This window comes from Pecten maximus, chromosome 10 (genome assembly GCF_902652985.1).
Source record: "Pecten maximus chromosome 10, xPecMax1.1, whole genome shotgun sequence".
In the NCBI taxonomy this organism is placed as follows: Eukaryota; Metazoa; Mollusca; class Bivalvia; order Pectinida; family Pectinidae; genus Pecten; species Pecten maximus.
In genome coordinates this window covers 20111874-20132655 of record NC_047024.1, presented here as the reverse complement: position 1 = coordinate 20132655, position 20782 = coordinate 20111874, and the positions used below count along the sequence as shown (strand labels likewise).

Below are 20782 nucleotides of genomic sequence, written 5' to 3'. Positions count from 1 at the left end.
TTTTGATATATACTTTGTTTATGCAGATCAGGCATGCCCGGGTATAGGAGGATTTCTGTATACCACCTGCAGTATATTGTGTAATAAGATGTGGTTTAAAAAAAGACTGCGCCAATGCTGGGGCTCAAATTAACAAACACTAGTACCCTGCAGACAATATCACCTTACCACTAGGCTAAAGGGAAATTGCTACTTAAGCCTTTGCTATGTACGTAGGTGACCTTATATACATATACAGTTGAATCTGTCCAAACGACCATCTCTTAATTAAGCGATATCGACTCTCTGTTCTACGTGACCATTTCAATTCCTGCCGAGCGTTTTCACTATATATTTTAACTCTGTTATAAGCGACCCTCTGTTTACGCAACCAGCGACTGCAGTTTTTATTCCAGTGATAACAATAATGACTCTCTAATAAGTGCAGTCTCCAAAATGCCTTCATATACCAATTTCGCCTTGTTAACACCCAAGATGTTTTGGTTACTTTTTATGAAAAATTGACGGGAGAGGAGGCGAAGAGACGGTCTAGAATTCTGACAATTTTCAGACGTTTTGACTCATAAAATACATAAATTAGCAAGAGAAATATACAATGTAACAATAAAGGAATGCATAAACAATCAACTTACTGTTAAATCGTGATTTGTTATCTTTTTAGAGAAATTAAAACAGAATTAATTTTTTCACCACTCCCTCCTAATTTACTCTCGAAAGACAACCATAACCCAGTTTGTTTAGCTTCAACAAGCCCCTATCTCCTAAATGTGGACACTGTCATCTCACCGATATATACCAAGACCAATGAAAATCCATAAAATCAGTGATGGATTCTGACCTCAAATAATCCCCCTTCTTCATTTTTGCCATTGAATTATCAATTTACAATATCAAGCTAAAAGAAGTTCACAAAAAATAAGCCCTTGGTCCCAAAACTTAACTTTCACACTATGGGAGGGAGATCAACATGGCATATGTAACCTCTTATGATGCCTCTGTTTCGTTTCTTATTTCTTTTTTCTTTATAGTTATGATTTTTTTCTTTGCTTAACATTTTCTTTTCTGCTTTCTTCCTTTCTTTAAATAAAGTGTAAAAGTAATATTTGGAAAATTCATCAAAAGAAAATTAATGATACTATGAATGTGGAGTAAGGTATTTGTGTTAGATCTGCAATTTTATGATACTGTAATAATGATAATTGTTCTGAGTACAGTTGTATATATGTACTTAACACTGAATGAAAACTTCTGAAAAATAAAACAAATACAAAACAATATGGCACGTAACTTAAATTTGATTGACACCAGCTTTAGATAGGCACTAACTTAGTCATATGATTGTCAGTAACATGAGACTAGACAAAGGATTAGCTGGCTTACGTACCTGTCAAGGTTATGAAATTTTTGGAAGATGGGCTGATGAAACTGATATCCCCTTTATACATGTAATTATCTTGTTATCCATGTGGCACTTTAATTTTGTTTATGGCTTCAGTTTACCTGGAGCGATACAGTAATCAACAGGATAAAGGAAAGGAATTAATTAACATATTATGTAAGTAAAGTGCCAAAACAGTCTTCCATTCATGGAAATTTGATAAAATTCTGCTGCGAATGCATTAAGGTTTTTGTAAGATTCGTATCAGTGTCGTATATAATGTCAGTAAATTTATTTCTCAGTAGAATATCAGTCAGTAAGCTCTCAGTCATTCCATCAGTTTGATTCAAGATTTTGAACTTCATGCTCTGTGAATTCAAGTACCTTATAAACTTTTGAAGCTCAGTAAACCATATGCGCATCTTTACCCTTCGGTTTAAACTCAGAGGATCTAAGATATTTCATCACAAAAACATTGTTTTGATTGATGCCACTATACATAATACAATGTGCAATGCAAAAATGCATTAAACTAATTCATTTAACATAAAATTTTATGAAAAAAAAATGTGAATTTCGTCTTAAAAATCTGTACGACAAAAAGTTGAATGCAACTCGATCGATCATCCACATTCATATGAATTTTAACTGTCTCATGATCGATAGCTGCACCTGCATTGTCAATAAAATTCTGATGATAAGGCCGTGCACGTGGTCGTCGCGAGTGATAGATGACCAATTTATATCCAACTATTTCGTTGTTGAGAAAGTTTCCTCTCTGTCATATATATGCCGATCTGAATTTCCGTATACCGGTAATATATTTGACACGGTAAAGATGCAGATATGCCGATCTGATTTTCCGTATAATATATTTGACACGGTAAAGATGCAAATATGCCGATCTGATTTTCCATATAATATATTTGACATGGTAAAGACGCAGATATGCTGATCTGATTTTCAGTTTAATATATTTGACATGGTAAAGATGCCGATATGCCGATCTCATTTTCAGTTTAATATATTTGACATGGTAAAGATGCCGATATGCCGATCTGATTTTCTGTGTAATATATTTGACATGGTAAAGACACAGATATGCCGATCTGATTTTCCATATAATATATTTGACATAGTAAAGACGCAGATATGCCGTTTCCGGTAAAACTAACTTGACAAAATTTCATGAAACTATAACACTCGGCGGTCTTTTCTTACCTGACAATTTTAAGGAAAACATACTCAGGTTTTGACGTAACAGAGGAATGAGATTTTCACTAATCAAGTGATCATGTAAATTACACCTGTGGTCATGATCACTTCTTAAATTCATGTCTTGGTAGTAATTTTTAGGTCAACGGTTTTGCTTCTGGCCAACGGATATCATTGATGCAAAATGAATTTGCTATGATTTTCATTGGCTGAAAATTATCATCAGTATCCTGTCTATTATGATAATATCAGTGAAAATGACTCTCTGTAATGTATTTTTTATTAATATATTCTACCTGAAAGTCTTTTCCCTGAATACTGGGTATAATTTTTTGACACCTGAATCCCACATATCCTATGTCTTTAAGGAAATTAATTCATTATATGAAATTGGTTTTTATGAAACTTCCTACTATATTAAAATCTGTCTTTAAATCTTGGGGTAAAGTAGATCCATCCAGAAAAAACAATAACCTCTTTAAATCAATTGTGTCTTACATAGCCTTCAATGAATGCAGATACATGCAAGAGACAAGGTAAATATGTAAGCTGCAGTGTCCCAAGATAATTGTCCCCTCCGCTCAAGGTTCATTGATGTAGAATCGCACGTACAAGTACATTGTATGTACAATATATGTGATTAGCATAATCGTGATCGGGAATATATCAATTATAAGTCATAGACATGTACATGAATTAAAATAGTGCAAGAAAGTTTTAGATTTACTCATGAAGATATATATGAATAGATTTGATACCATATATGTGACATTCGCTGTATATGTCACAAACAAACATTCACATGCATTTAAAAATGTAATTAAAATGTATCACATCTGCAACATTTAACAAATTTTGATGTGGGAGATCGTGTTTGTTTGCACTATCAAGCCTTGGAAAAGTACATTTATAGAATGATCCTGTCACAAAATATGCATACAGAGAATAATGATATGTAAATAAAGTGTAATAATTCTTTCTAAAAGTGCATTATAAAAACAAGGGAAAATTTGAACATTGGATTAATTTACATGACTCCCTTTAAAGTGTCTGTGAATTATGCTTTATTTACGACACCTGTCATTGATTCTAGCAGAGACATATATAGAGAGATAAGTAACATCGCTATTTCCCTGTACAAGTGGTGGCTCCCTTTATTCGTGACCACTCAAGCATATCCCTTATCGAGAGTGCCCTGTCCCCTATCACACACACGCGAGCACAGGTAAATCGGGCTTTGCGCATGTGTGTATCGATGTACTGGAACTTATTCGACATGTTCTGGTTAATCCGCCATTACGTCAGACCAAAACATCGTCATTTTAAATACACACAAAAAGCACATCGTTTTATTTTGGCCACTACAAAAGTTACCACATTAACCAAAAACTATCAAACTTATGGGATATAGTCTTATTGATCATGCACATTGTTGTCATTTGTCCGTATTTTCGAAAATCCATTGGGTCCTATTCGACATGTCCAAGCAGCCATTACGTCAGACCAAAACATTGTCAATTTTAAACGCACACAAAAAACACATCATTTTATTTAGGCCACTACAAAAGTTACCACATTAACCGAAAACTATCATACTTCTGGGATATAGTCTTATTGATCATGCACATTGTTGTCATTTATCCGTATTTTCGAAAATTCATTGGGTCCTATCGACATGTCCAAGTTTTGTAATTAAGCAGCCATTACGTCAGACCAAAACATCGTCAATTTTAAACGCACACAAAAAGCACATCGTTTTATCTAGGCCACTACAAAAGTTACCACATTAACCAAAAACTATCATACTTATGGAATGTGGTCTTGTTTATCATGCACATTGTTGTCATTTATCCGTATTCTCGAAAATCCCATAGGGACTTTTCGAAAATTGGAGATTCCCGCCGATCTTTCCTGCGGTGTGCTTGACTTTCATACTCAAAATACAAACACTTTGACAGCAAATTGTGATATATTTCATATTGATGACACTTCTGCACTTTGATATTAATAAAATTAAAGCACATAATTGGATCTTGGTGATGATTTCAAAAAGAAATTATCGATAATTATGTGTCTGGTTTTCAAGTTTTCTCCAATATGGCGTCTAGTGAAGACTGAACCGAGCGACCGCAAAGGATTGTGGGAAGGTCAGGGGCCACTATGTAAACACAAGGGCAAATAGAGAGCTGCCAATCTCTGTATATATGTCTCTGATTCTAGCACTCGTACATATTTTGATAAAGCTGCTCTCTCTGATAGACTATATGGTAATTGGATTATAAACATCATGAATACTGGTAATGATAAAGAAGATGGATTTAGATAAAAAAAAATCATAAATCTCACTCCTAAAAACAGAAGGGCCGGTGTATATTTAGTAATGTATTAATGTGGATGTGGCGCAGTGGTATGAGTTGCAGGCATTTCTGCCTCGGCAATTATAATGTATAGATTACGTAAGTACAGTAGATCGTGAGCTCAAGGTTCAGTCAAGGCACGAGTCTTAAAATTGTCTTCCTTCGTCATTTGTGTTACTATGTTAAATATCTAATTATTGAAACATTTAACTAGATATATTGTTGATCTGAAGGTGAAGATTTGAATTTCCTGTTGTAGTTATATATGCTTTGTTGAAAATGTATATTTGTATACATACATGTATACTTTTTGTTGATGAAACAAATTGCTCATAGTTGTTTGAATCAGAGGTATTCGTAAAATTGTGTTTTCTGCATCCAGTGAAGCTTCGCAGACCAGGTTTGGTTATAAAATATCTTCAACTGGAGACTAATTTTAAAGTTTTGATTAATTAAATTATCTGGCCTACAATTTGCTAGATAAAGAGCAAGAGAGTGCACAGATACTTAAATGGAACCAAATTTGTTTAAAATCTAATTAAACTTTTCTGAAATTGTAATATTGGGGTAAGTCAAAATTTGAAGTTAACAAGACAATTATATTTAGAGTGTAAAGAGAGAAAGAATATTAAAAAGTTTGATGTTTAAACAGATAATAGATATACCTGATTATCAGGTCAGCTGTCTACAGTCAAATAATGATTTAAGTTTTTGGGCAAATTTCTCAAACTTCAAAGGCCTATATATTTCATTGAAAAGTATGGAAGTGTCATATTTTCCTAAATTCTCCGTGTGAATTTCTTTGCGCAGTCTTAACTTAGGGATGCCATTGCTTCAGTTTGTGGAAATAATTATTTTTTCTCATTTTGGACATAAGTATTTGGGATGTTTTTTTAGCTAAATTTTATGTATAAATGCAAATTTATTCTGCTGTAATGTAGGCATTTAGACAGGGCCCAGGGGGCTTGTTTGATTTTTGGTTAAAATTTCAGAAAGGTGCAATTATTGTATCAAGTATCCTCTACAGTGTCCTAGATCTTGTTTCTTTCAAAAGGAATAAAATTAAATACATATACAATACAGTTTATACTGGGTACTATTTCTTTAGTTTGAAAATTCAGAACACTTCAAGTCTGTCTGCACCTATTTTTGACAAAATGTCTTCAGCCAGTTTAGCAATGAAAGGGTTTAAATGAAAAACAAAATTGTATTCAAGTTTGAAGTGTGAACCACTTTTGGTTTATGTTTTTAAAATTGACAATTTGGTGAAAATCAAGAAGGGGACTTATTTGTGGGTGGTGGCCATAGCTTATTTGCATGTGCATGGATAGTGGCTTATTTGTGGATTGTGGCTTATTTGTGGATGGTGGCTTATTAGGGACTTTTAATATTTGTGAATGGGGGCTTATTTGTGGACAGGTATGTGGCTTATTTGTGGGCCAGGGCTTATTTGCAGATAAATATGGTGTATATATAAATTTTCATTTTGTGTAGAAAAACTGGAAAATGATATTATGGCTTTGAAATTAACTTCCATGAACCAAAAAAAGAAGTTGAACTATTTACACTATGATAATGATTATACTGCAGTATCAATGTGATGATGTGCTTGTTTGTGTTGATTTCAGTGCATGCAGCTTGTAGCTACAATCGAATGTGCTGTATTCTACCATGATGGTTGAGCTGTGGATGTAGAGAAAACACCATCTGTATCAGTCAGGTGAGTAACCCATCAATGCCTCATAAACAGCTATATGTAGCAGCACAGGAATTTATACATATCTTTTTAATTGTCTGAACTGATGAGAAACCAAAATTCCATGTCTATATTGATTGTGTTACATCATAATAATGTTGTTAAAATTACATTAAATGAATCACCTGAAGACATCATCCACATTACTTGTTTTTAAAAATGTTCGTGATATTTAAATTTGTTTGTCTGACTAACATTTTGAATATTTATAAATATATATTTAATGCATACAAACGTGTATGTACTTAAAGTGCCGGTTTAAATTTGATATGTACTTGTGTAACCAGTGCTGAGTATAAGGTCACCTTTATTTCTCCATTCAATATGTAGCTCGGGCTGCTTAGCCTAGCTAGTGGTATAGGACAAGTCTGCTTAGAGACAGAGAGGTCACTAGTTGAGCTCCAGCTTCAATGGGCAGGGTATTTTTCATTACCCATTCCTATTGCCTTTTTCATGTCATTCGGGTAACTTCATTTCACTTCATCATATGTCAGAATTTAAACAACTTTTAGATTCTAGATTTAGGATAGCAGGTGATGTCACATTTGATACTGTCATTATACCAGTCATGACTCTGGAACCTAAGCGCTTTTCTCACGATTCATTGTTCAGGAAAGTTTGTTTGACATTCTGCTTAACTGTCCTCCTGTAAACATGTTGCCTTTCAAAAACATGTACCATACCACAAGTACATACACTAACAAGAAGATGAGCACGTACACACAAACTTTGGGGCTAGGATCTGGTATTAAGGAAGGGATTTAGGGGCAGTTATATTTAGGGGGATTTTACCAAGGGGCTGACATGTGAAGGTTCAACCCAAGCTATACAGGACAGGAAAGTTTTCAGGGAGCTGAACATTGGATTCCCGATTGATGTGATGACTAGAGGTCGGACTAGTAAATATGCTCTTTTCTTTTGATAGTGCTTAAACTATACAACTGTCTTGTGAGTTTCCTTCCCAGCTCCCTTTGTGATCTTAATAGAGAGGTTCTGCTGTACATTAATTTTGTAAAGTATTGGGACTAAGTTTATATCACCTGGAACCCCAAACACTTTTGAAGAAAATCTTGATAACATTCCTGTCAATTTAGGGTGGTTGGGTGACACACTTTCATTCATCTAGGCGGCCAGGGGTTAGATTCCCTGACTCAACAGGATGTGGAAAGGTATAATGGTTCACCTGCCTGACTATCTGGGTTTTCTCTAGATACTCTTGTATGCTCCCAGACCTCTGGGCTACCAAGAGTGATTAATATAAGTTAGTATATAATAAACCTTTTTCACAATTATTGTATGATGAATAAAGATTACAAAAAACTTCAATAAATCCCCATCTGGTCAAACATACTGCATATCAACAATGTTGGTTATCCTGGACAATGAGAAATTTTACAGAATTTGCATTATTAATATCTTATATTAGAATACCTGGAATATTTCATTGTTAAATGTCCCAATAGCATATATTATTGATTTTTGTGACAACAGTGTTGTTTTTGTTGTGCTTCATCAACATTCCATATATATCCAAAACATGTCAAACAAGAAATACCTAAGGCCAATACTTGGGACAGACTTGTAGCTATATTTCATTTTGCCTTGAATTTAAATCATATGCACACAGTAGCTACTAGTACTTCTGAACTGCATTTATGTCAAGTAGCTACTAGTACTTCTGAACTGCATTTATGTCAATACACGTAGATGACACATTCAACTATGCCTGAAAACACCTTCATTGTGTTCTTACTATATATGAACATTTTTGGTCATATTTGAAAAATTTAGTGCATTACTTACAAGCTTAAATAAGAGAAAATTTGACCGGTTTATATGTATGATTTTTTTTAAAATCTTTTTTCTTCAGATAAATAATAGTGTGTTAATTATGCTTTAAATTGCTTTGTTTGTGATGTGACAGATTGGTTTTAAAGACTACCCAGACGTCATTATTGATAATCAATTTGCTTGTTTACCAGTCTCTGACCGTATGTGACCCTTCTATATATGTATACATGTGTAACTCGATACAGTACTGTGTCCTCATTAAAAGCCAGCTACCTGCAAAACTCTGCTGTTGTATGTGAGATAATATTACACCATGTATATTGTATGAACAAGATAGAGCTGTTTGTTTACCAAAACCAAAAACATGTAATATTGAAAACATGTAAAACTGCCATGATTTTTTACTTAAATTTGTTACACTGCCTTGTTGTAATCATGATTGGCCACTTAAAGCCATGTTATACTGTCACCATTGGACACTAAAAACATGTTTCAGTACACTGCCACCATCGGACACTAAACCTTGTAATACTGCCACCATTGGACACTAAACCTTGTTGTACTGCCACCATTGGACACTAAACCTTGTAATACTGCCACCATTGGACACTAAACCTTGCTATACTGCCACCATTGGACACTAAACCTTGTTGTACTGCCACCATTGGACACTAAGCCTTGTTATACTGCCACCATTGGACACTAAAAACATGTTATACTGCCACCATTGGACACTAAAACATGTTATACTGCCACTAATTGACACTAAACCATGTTATACTGCCACCATTGGACACTAACCCATGTTATACTGCCACCATTGGACACTAAACCATGTTATACTGCCACAATTGGACACTAAACCTTGTTAAACTGCCACCATTGGACACTAAACCAGGAAGTTGTTGTACTGCCACCACTGGAAACTAAACCTTGTTATACTGCCACAATTGGACACCAAACCTTGTTATACTGCCACCGTTGGACACTAAACCCTGTTATACTGCCACCATTGGACACTAAACCTTGTTGTACTGCCATCATTGGACACTAAACCTTATTATACTGCGCCCATTGGACACTAAACCTTGTTATACTGCCACCATTGGACACTAAACCTTGTTATACTGCCACCATTGGACACTAAACCTTGTTATACTGCCACCATTGGACACTAAACCTTGTTATACTGCCACCATTGGACACTAAACCATGTTATGCTGCCACCATTGTACAGTAAACCTTGTTATACTGCCACCATTGGACACTAAACATTGTTATACTGCCACCATTGGACACTAAACCTTGTTATACTGCCACCATTGGACACTAAACCCTGTTATACTACCACCATTGGACACTAAACCATGTTATGCTGCCACCATTGGACACTAAACCATGTTATACTGCCACCATTTGATACTAAACCTTGTTGTACTGCCACCATTGGACACTAAACCTTGTTATACTACCACCATTGGACACTAAACCTTGTTATACATACTGCCACCATTGGACACTAAACGATGTTATACTGACACCATTGGACACCAAACTCCATTATACTGCCATTGATGCATGTACTTTAGTGTAAATTACAAAATCAATATAGCTTGAGTTGACATATAAAATAAGTTATAGCTAAACTAGTTATACTCTTTCAGAACTGCATTAAATAATCTGGAATGGAGCACTGAAATCATTTTAAAATGCCCAGTCTGCCTGACACTAAACCAAACGGAGGCCGGGGCATGGAGCTTGTATTCCGCGACGTAAGCGCTCATATTGGGCCAAAACAAGTTCTAAAGGAAGTCAGCGGAATGGTCAAAGCTGGTCAGCTTCTGGCTATCATGGGACCAAGTGGTCAGTATTGTTTATAGTTATTATGCATATTAACTGTAACAATCAGGAAAGCATTATGTCATTATATCTTTGTTGTAAATAATAATTTAAAAAAAAAAGAAAAATTGATTTTAAAGTTTCGCAAAATTATATCCTGTTGATTTTGTTTAAAGACACCTATAAGATCTTTGAAAAAATGTGAAGTGACAAGTGTCTCTTTAAAGATTTTTTCTCATTCATGCTCGTTCCTCTTCTCAAGGTGCTGGTAAAACAACCTTACTAAATACTCTAGCAGGCAGGAACCCACTCTCTTCAGGGGAGATCACTCTGAATGGAAGTAAAATCAATAAAGCCCTAAAACGCAAGGTGTGCTATGTTCTCCAGCAAGATGTCTTCTTCCCAAATCTCACTTTAAAGGAAACATTGACAGTAAGTAGATATCGTAAAATTTTTAATCTATTGTAAAAATGGGATTTAACATGATATATATTCACTTCGTTAAATTTTGTTGTCATCATGTTGATTATGTGTTTTTCATTTGTATAAGATTGTACTGTTTCATTGTTTAAGATTGCAATCACTTTCATATACTGTTTTAGACTGGTATTTTAGCCCACCATCATCAGATGGTGGGCTATTCAAATCGCCCTGCGTCCGTGGTCCGTCCGTCCCTCCGTCCGTCCCTCCGTCCGTAAACAATTCTTGTTATCGCTATTTCTCAGAAAGTACTGAAGCGTAAACAATTCTTGTTATCGCTATTTCTCAGAAAGTACTGAAGGGATCTTTCTCAAATTCCATATGTAGGTTCCCCTTGGTGCCTAGTTATGCATATTGCGTTTTGAGACCAATCGGAAAACAACATGGCCGACAGGCAGCCATCTTGAATTTTGACAATTGAAGTTTGTTATCGCTATTTCTGAGAAAGTACTGAAGGGATCTTTCTCAAATTTCATATGAAGGTTTCCCTTGGTGCCTAGTTATGCATATTGCGTTTTGAGACCAATCGGATAACAACATGGCCAACAGGCAGCCATCTTGGATTTTGACAATTGAAGTTTGTTATCGCTATTTCTGAGAAAGTACTGAAAGGATCTTTCTCAAATTTCATATGGAGGTTCCCCTTGGTGCCTAGTTATGCATATTGCGTTTTAAGACCAATCCGAAAAACAACATGGCCAACAGGTAGCCATCTTGGATTTTGACAATTGAAGTTTGTTATTGCTATTTCTGAGAATGTACTGAATTGATCTTTCTGAAATTTCATATGTAGGTTTCCCTTGGTGCCTAGTTATGCATATTGCGTTTTGAGACCAATCTGAAAACAACATGGCCGACAGGCAGCCATCTTGGATTTTGACAATTGAAGTTTGTTATCTCTATTTCTCAAAGTACTGAATGGATCTTTCTCAAATTTCATAAGTAGGTTCCCCTTGGTCCCTTGTATTGCATTTTTGGACCAGTCTGTCCTGAAAACAACCTGGCCAAGAAACAGCCATTAACGTTAAATCTCAAATTTCTTATATAGCTAGGATTCCCTTGTTTGAAAAGTACTGGAGGGATGTCTCAATTTGCACAGATTAGTAAAATGAAGGGAAAAGTAGAGAAAAGATCAATCTGACATGGAACCTATGAAGATCATTCAATGGTGGGCGCCAAGATCCCTCTGGGATCTCTTGTTCAATTTACAATCATGAAGTGAAATCTCCAATTGTCCCTGATCGGAACACCTCCAGATGTTCAGGCGTAGTACGTAGTAAACGTAGCCGTGTAACAGCTGATTTTAATCAGATTGTTAAAAGCTATGAGTAATTTCTACAACAAATGTTATCAAAGATCGGATATCTAGATCAGGTAGAAAATGCAGTAAATTGAATTAATGGCTTAAAAAATGTAGGAACAAAATTATGTTGGAAAGTGATTTCATTAAAAGCTGCGCGATATCAGTAATGAAGGGAAATTATTGTGATATGGTAGATTAAGGAAAAAGTCTAATAAGTTAGGTTAAGGGACTTGTTTTAAGTTATTTGTAGACAGGCACTTATTTGTTTGCAGGTACATTTGTACTTATTTGAGGATAGGGACTTATTTTAGTCATGGACTTATTTGTGGGCACAGACTTATTTGTAGACATGGGCTTATTTGTGAGAAATGTCATATTTGTTGACAAGGCTTATTTGAAGGCAGTGTCTTATTTGTAAGCAGGGGCTTATTAGTGGACAGGGATTTATTTGTGGGCAAAGGCTGATTATTTTTGGACCGAGACTTATTTGTAGACAGTGATTTTTGTGTGGGTAAGGCTGATACAAGGCCTTAATTTGTGGGCAGCTGTTTATTTGTGGGCAGGAGTTTATTTGTGGATACATATGGTACTCAGTATTGCATGTGTGCATCTGGGTGACAAACAAGAAGCCCACTCAGTTAGACTGTGACACTTTAAAAATATATATGATAAGGTGTAAACAGTGTAAAAAATGGCCATAAAATTGCACCAGAAAAATTATTTTGGTTTCACATTCAGCATACACCTAAGTGCTTGATGATATGAATCTCTTTGGTATTAGCCTTCAGTGATCAACAAATGAGGGGGACACGTCAATTTGGCTATGATTTGTTAGCTTGAAAAAAAAAAATTGTAATATTTTTTGCTCTTTTTAGTTTGCAGCAATGGTCAGGTTACCGGACTCAATGCCAAAGAAAGAGAAGTTAGAAAAGGTCAATGAAATCGTAGATGCCCTTGACCTTAGCAAGTGCCTTGAAACAAGTAAGACAGCTTCCTCTGAAATAACAGAAGTGAAGGAATTCTTTGGCACACTTTGTAGTTTTATTTACATGTACTTTGTGGTATTGGAGGGATCAAAATGTCTGACTCATAGAAAAATTGGTAAATAAATGATAAGAGTGAAATATTCTGTTTAGATGAAATTAATGAGCTGAAAGATATTTTCACAATTCACATGCCACATGGTGAGTTTCTGATATTGTAAGTTTATGATGTTATATTTATATTTTGTGTTGACCTCATCACAATGATTGGCTAAATTATCTGTATAGGGACTGTAAATACATTCTTGGTCACATGACAACATGTTGAATTGTATTTATATATGATATGAATGCAGTCTAAGTAACAGAAATGGAATCATGTAGTGCTAATGGATGTCCCTCTATCTATCTTATGAGTCGCATTCATGTTGACAATAATTTCAATATGATGACTATTCATTGGATAAAAAATGAATTTCGTTGCATTCATGATTTAAATCAACAGTAATTGGTGACATGTGGACAAGAGGCCTTTCTGGTGGAGAAAAGAAGCGGGCAAACATTGCCTGTGAATTGATCACCGATCCTCTTATGATATATCTTGATGTAAGTCATGAGGCCTCATAGAGTAGTTATGTACAGGGTTAGAATAGTTATGTATAAGGTTAGAATAGTTATGTATAAGGTTAGAATAGTTATGTATAAGGTTAGAAAAGTTATGTAAGGGTAAGAGTAATTAGGTATAAGGTTAGAGTAGTTATGTAAGGGTAAGAGTAGTTATGTATAAGATTACAGAAGTTATGTAAGGGTTAGAGTGGTTATATACGGGTTAGAGTAGTAATGTATGGGTTAGAGTAGTCATGTAAGGGTTAGAGTAGTTATGTTTTATTTTGTTTTGTCAGGTTAGGGGTGGGAGTGGGGTCAAACATCAATGCTGTGGAGTAAAAATTTTGCTTTTATTTATTTATTAAAAATAATTTATTTTTGTCATATTTTCACATGTTTTAGACTTTGACTAAATGTTATGTTAGCTTGATCCATCCATTTTTAAAGTGTGAGCAGGGGCTTACACATATTAACAGACATATTTCTAGTTTGTACATGTGATAATGATGTTGATGATGTCCTTTGTGGTCACAGGAACCAACCTCTGGTCTGGACTACAGTACAGCTTTCAGCCTTGTACAGACCCTCAAAATGTACGCCAGGCAACACAACAAAACTGTTGTGGCCACAATACACCAACCATCCAGCTTCATCTTCTACCAGTTTGATAGCCTATTGCTCATGTCAGAAGGGGAGGTAATTCTTAATTTATCAAACTTGCTTCAGTTACGGCATGGGTTGGTATGCATGTTCATGAAAGAAAAAATCTAACTACCACTTAATTGTTAATTAATGTTATCAGTTTGATATTCTGCAGCTCTTATCCATAATATTGTGTTGCATGCTTTCCTTGTTTACATTAATAACATTAAAAACTAACATCACAGTAACATGCGTCTACATGTGTTATTGATATGTCTTTCGATATTACTGTTAATATCCTGCCAGATTATTTGTAAATACTAACTGTTAACACTTGTTACAGAAAATTTTAAAGTTTAATGCTTCTCTGAAAATCCACCACCAACATATTATTGTTCAGAACAAACCATGATTAATGGAAAGGTTCATAAATGTAAACTTTTCAAAAAGCAGTAAAATCATTGATTAAACAAACACTAGTATGTAAATGATGTAATTGATTAATATTGATTAATGTTGATAAAATTTAAGAAAAATATCAAATAATTAAAATAAAAAAAATGAATGTTTGGTAATTATTATTTAAAAAATTGTGGTATATTTGTTGTTTTAAACAAACATGAATATAAACTCAAATAGAAAACCTACTTGTTTTTGTTATCTATGTCATTCTGTTGTTTTATTTTGTTAAGTCTCCTATTATTTCCCTTTTTGTTGATTATATTTTCATGTTTATCTTAGTTTAACAGAATTGTGTATTTAACTGTGTTTCTTTAACAACTTACCTTAAATTTAGCTGAAGCTGTTTTTCTGCCTTGCTTTTTGATGTTGATGTTGGTTGCAGCTTTAGCCAAATATTTTCAGTGTTGCCTTGATGTTGAGTCGGGTATTAAGCTTTAGTCAGTAATTCCCAGCATAACCTTGATGTTGAGTTGGGTATTAAATTTTAGTCAGTAATTTCCAGCAAAACACTGATCTGTTGAGTCGGGTATTAAGTTTTAGTCCGTAATTCCCAGCATAACCTTGATGTTGGCTTAGGTATTAAGTTTTAGTCAGTTATTCCCAGCATAACCTTGATGTTGAGTCGGGTATTAAGTTTTAGTCAGTAATTCCCAGCATAACCTTGATGTTGGCTCGGGTATTAAGTTTTAGTCAGTAATTTCCATCATAACCTTGATGTTGAGTCGGGTATTAAGTTTTAGTCCGTAATTCCCAGCATAACCTTGATGTTGAGTCGGGTATTAAGTTTTAGTCCGTAATTCCCAGCATAACCTTGATGTTGGCTTAGGTATTAAGTTTTAGTCAGTTATTCCCAGCATAACCTTGATGTTGAGTCGGGTATTAAGTTTTAGTCAGTAATTCCCAGCATAACCTTGATGTTGAGTCGGGTATTAAGTTTTAGTCCGTAATTCCCAGCATAACCTTGATGTTGGCTTAGGTATTAAGTTTTAGTCAGTTATTCCCAGCATAACCTTGATGTTGAGTCGGGTATTAAGTTTTAGTCAGTAATTCCCAGCATAACCTTGATGTTGGCTTAGGTATTAAGTTTTAGTCAGTAATTCCCAGCATAACCTTGATGTTGGCTTAGGTATTAAGTTTTAGTCAGTAATTCCCAGCATAACCTTGATGTTGGCTTAGGTATTAAGTTTTAGTCAGTAATTCCCAGCATAACCTTGATGTTGAGTCGGGTATTAAGTTTTAGTCCGTAATTCCCAGCATAACCTTGATGTTGGCTTAGGTATTAAGTTTTAGTCAGTTATTCCCAGCATAACCTTGATGTTGAGTCGGGTATTAAGTTTTAGTCAGTAATTCCCAGCATAACCTTGATGTTGGCTTAGGTATTAAGTTTTAGTCAGTAATTTCCATCATAACCTTGATGTTGGCTTAGGTATTAAGTTTTAGTCAGTAATTCCCAGCATAACCTTGATGTTGAGTCGGGTATTAAGTTTTAGTCAGTAATTCCCAGCATAACCTTGATGTTGAGTCGGGTATTAAGTTTTAGTCCGTAATTCCCAGCATAACCTTGATGTTGGCTTAGGTATTAAGTTTTAGTCAGTAATTTCCATCATAACCTTGATGTTGGCTTAGGTATTAAGTTTTAGTCAGTAATTCCCAGCATAACCTTGATTTTGAGTTGGGTATTAGGTTTTAGTCAGTAATTCCCAGCATAACCTTGATGTTGAGTTGGGTATTAAATTTTAGTCAGTAATTTCCAGCAAAACACTGATCTGTTGAGTCGGGTATTAAGTTTGAGTCCGTAATTCCTAACATAGCCTTGATGTTGGCTCGGGTATTAAGTTTGAGTCCGTAATTCCTAACATAGCCTTGATGTTGGCTCGGGTATTAAGTTTTAGTCAGTAATTTCCATCATAACCTTGATGTTGGCTTAGGTATTAAGTTTTAGTCAGTAATTCCCAGCATAACCTTGATGTTGAGTCGGGTATTAAGTTTTAGTCCGTAATTCCCAGCATAACCTTGCTTTAGCTTTAAGCTTTGATGCTTAAGCGAGTTTTGCAGTCATGTTCAATTAATTACCGCCATGACACTCGATCAATTCCATGGGAACATGATCTCAGAAACAATCCTTTTTATTTATTCATTTTACCAAGCAACTAGAGACATGTATAGAATAATATAATTTTGAGCCAGGTGAGTTTAATAATTATTGAACCTTTCTATGAGCATTGAGCAGGTTTCATATTTATTATTTTACATTTTGTAAGTTAAACTTAATTAAATTTTGTTGATTTTTCAGTTCTGTGTGACCTTGTTGTGGCCCTTGCATGATCTCAGTAGCAACCTCTCGCACTGCTTCCTTAATTAACACAGTGCCCTCTGGTGTAAGAACTAACCTGCGTGCCTTGCTTATACTAAATCTAGATACATTTTAACTATATTTGGTTTATGCCAATTTCAGGTTTTGCTTCTCAAACAACACTGAAAATTATGTATTGCAGTATGTAGAGATTTATTTTGAAGTTATATAAGTTTAAAAAGTGATGAAGTGTTCAGCTTTGATTAAGATTCTCCATTTAAAATTAAGCTTGCACATGTGCAGTACTGTGTTTACATAATCAATTTCTAAACAGAAAAAAAAATCAAAAGAAAAATGATAAAATGAAAGGAAATAAAACTGATAAAAATAAAGATAAATAAAAGAAAAAGGGAAAAAATATTTTACATAAGATTACAAATGTTCAGTCAAATAGTTTTGCAAAGACTGGACTTATTTTTTAGAAATCTATTTCCAGGTATGATATAATATTCATGCAATATTTTATAGCAGAAAAAAATGCATTTACATGCCTAGCATCTTTTATGTTTTAAATTTGATAATAGAGAAATTTATGGAACCATTTATGATATGTGACTGCATATATAGATAGGTTAATTGTTTTATGCTAAAAATAGAAACATTTTTTGTATTGATGAATACAGATGTTTGATTTTCATTGAAATTCTAGTCTGCTTACTTCGGAGATATAGACAAGGTGGTGGAGTTCTTCAGCTCGGTTGGCATGGAGATGTCGCAGCATTATAATCCGGCAGATTTTGTCTGTAAGCTACATATTTCCTTATTTTATCTGCTTATAGGTGTATGTAATTAGCAGTCTTATATCCTGATTGAACTTAATGAAATACTGTATGTGAGTAACATTGATGGGTTAATTAAATGTAACACAACAAGCACACTGCTTAAAAGTTTGTATCCCTTCCTTAATATTTATGAAAAACAAGGAAAAACACATTCCGGCTGAGTAACCTGACAAGAATTGAACCCATATGTCAAAGCAACATATATAATATCAATAAGCTTTTATTTCAATCAATTTTCAGTATAAATAAGATTGAGGTGATATCTATTATCATAGTGTTGTTTTTTTTTATTTATACGGTGATCGAATACATTTTTTTCATTAATAACTTAATGTTTTAAAAAATACGTGAAAAATGATAAAAATTCTCAAATGGGTAATTGAAATACCTTTAATAATTCAGATATGGTTTTACTATGACTATCTCCGTGTATTTTCAATTGAAAGATCTTTCTCTCTTTTTTTTAACAAATTTCAGTGGAAAAACTGAAAGAGGATGAAAAGACGAGGAAGAAGATAGTGGCAGCAGCGTACGACCAGAGGTATATATCATAATTATGTACAGTCACTATTGGACTGATCAGCGTTTAATTATACTGAGGGGCCGCGATTGCTCAGTTGGGTAGAGCTCTGGCCATATAACTATTCAGGTAAAGGTCTGAGTTGCATGATTCGATGCTTCTCATCTGTGGCGGTGTGTGTCCCTTGAATGCTGAGAAACGGATTGGTCTGTGCGGTCATGGTCGTGTCCTTGGGCAAGACGCTTTACCCTAATTGCTCTGGATGGCATGCGACGGGCCTCCCGTATGTTGTTAAGTGAGGTAGTCACCAGCTACTACAAGGAGACCCATCCTCAAAATGGCCATGGCTGTTCACAGGACACTTAACCAAGAAAACAAACAAACAAGAAACTAATAGTTAGTTACTGTAAACAGTCAAACCTGTGAATAAAGACTGCTAAAGGGGATACACATCAACATTATAGAAAGCTTACCTTTATAGACATTCAGGATTTTCATGTCAACCTGGTGATATGGAACTGCCTATATATACATGTATTACAACACCCGCACAGGCATATTTAGTGTAGGGGATTAACTAAGGTTCGTGTTTCAACTTGGGTGTTTCAACCGGCCAACATCCGCACGGGCATATTTAGTGTAGGGGATTAACTATGGTTCGTGTTTATACTTGGGTATTTTTAACCTGCCAACACCTGCACGGGCATGATGAATGTAGGGGATTAACTATGGTTCGTGTTTATACTTGGGTATTTTTAACCTGCCAACACCCGCACGGGCATGATGAATGTAGGGGATTAAATATGGTTTGTGTTTCAACTCGGGTGTTTCAACCGGCCAACACCCGCATGGGCATGATGAATGTAGGGTATTAAGATACCGCAACCGGTGTGTACAATCACAACTGGGGGTCACCCAGCTAGGTGGTCATCCACCTGACCTGTATAATATAATATAACACATTATCAGATGATAAATGTTCATAAAAGACCTTTTAAGTTAATACCTAATGAAAGGCATTGTTTACCCATCTTCATAGTTAAGCAGATAATTTTTGATCTAGCAGATAAATATCGTGATGGATACCTGTGGTGGTAAATTATTTGCCTGTTTATCGAAAAACATGTTTCATCCTGTAATTCAAGCCCATATCCGTGTAATTGTGTCTTAGATGATAAATATATAAAGATATGTTTTGTATGATCATTCATCATAGGTCGCTTTGAAGTTTAATGTTTGTTGTTGGTTGGGTTTATCGCCTTGTGATTAGACAGGGTCATTTTGAGGCGGGGTCTACTTGTAGTAGTTGGTGTCTTCCTCACTGAACAGCATACGGAAGGCCAGTTGTGCAGAGTGATTCGAGTAAAGTGTCTTGCCCAAGGACTCTATCATGACAGCACAGACCAATCCGTTTCTCAGCTTCCCCAAAAACACAAACTGACATGGGTACATGTAGCTATAGGGATTGTCAAAGGTACTCCGGCTTTCCTCCACCTCCAAACCTGGCATGTCCTTAAATAACCCTGTCTGTTAATAAGACGTTAAACAAAACAAACCAAACCAAAACAGTGTACCTTTCCGACCTGACATGGAAATTAATGAGCCTTGTTATTAGGAGTGTTTCAATACTTAGCTGTCCCTCTATAACCATATAGAACTTGTGGGAGATGTTGTCTGTAGGAACTCGCTCCCACCACGGATCAAAAACATAAAAAAATATTTTGCTGTTTTAATAAAGTTTGACTTTACATTTCAGGCAGAAGAGCGATTGGCCTACTATGTTAAGAAGAGATCAAAATGGTGTCAAGGTTGAACAGGTACCTAGCTCTACCTCAAAGGCTGACGAGAAACAAAACAGATACTTCTACGACAAATTCAGCATCATCAAAAGGTTTCGGTCAAAACCTAAAGAGGCTGCAAATGATGAAGAAGGTACGGTAATTTATTGTGTCAGACTGGTAACTCGAAAATGAAAACTCCATAGAATTTTTGATTTACGTAGCTCTTTTAAGATACTGAAGTTTCCTTGAAATCTCTTAAATCAAAGGCGTTAGACTCATGAGAAAGGTGGTTTTAATATGAGTTACTGTATTTATCCAGCCTGGTAATAAGCAACACCCCCCCTCCCTTTTTAGAAATGTGTCAAAGACCCAGTATCAGTGATTATCATTACCCCTGTTTATATAATCTAATTCCACTGATTTTATTCAAAGATTCTGAGTTGACCCCGAGGCCGTGGTGGCCGAGTGAATAAGGTGTCCTTACATTATGAGAGAATGATATTCATGAAAGTTGATATTTCCTACCTTTTACTA

The 20782-nt window shown here is 35.1% G+C and overlaps 1 protein-coding gene across 5 annotated transcripts in view; it reads left to right on the top strand.

Annotated features, from left to right (window-relative positions):
• The window catches only part of LOC117335555 (ABC transporter G family member 21-like), a 39710-nt gene that overhangs the window by 10678 nt on the left and 8250 nt on the right, over positions 1-20782 (top strand). For all 5 annotated transcript variants that reach the window (XM_033895631.1, XM_033895626.1, XM_033895627.1 and 2 more), the window contains 9 exons: positions 6579-6670; positions 10162-10360; positions 10599-10768; positions 12995-13100; positions 13608-13708; positions 14243-14404; positions 17815-17908; positions 18425-18488; positions 20224-20399. In XM_033895631.1, coding sequence (XP_033751522.1) covers positions 10207-10360; positions 10599-10768; positions 12995-13100; positions 13608-13708; positions 14243-14404; positions 17815-17908; positions 18425-18488; positions 20224-20399 — 1027 coding nt within the window. In that variant the 5' untranslated portion in view covers positions 6579-6670; positions 10162-10206. The remainder of the gene's footprint in view (positions 1-6578; positions 6671-10161; positions 10361-10598; positions 10769-12994; positions 13101-13607; positions 13709-14242; positions 14405-17814; positions 17909-18424; positions 18489-20223; positions 20400-20782) is intronic.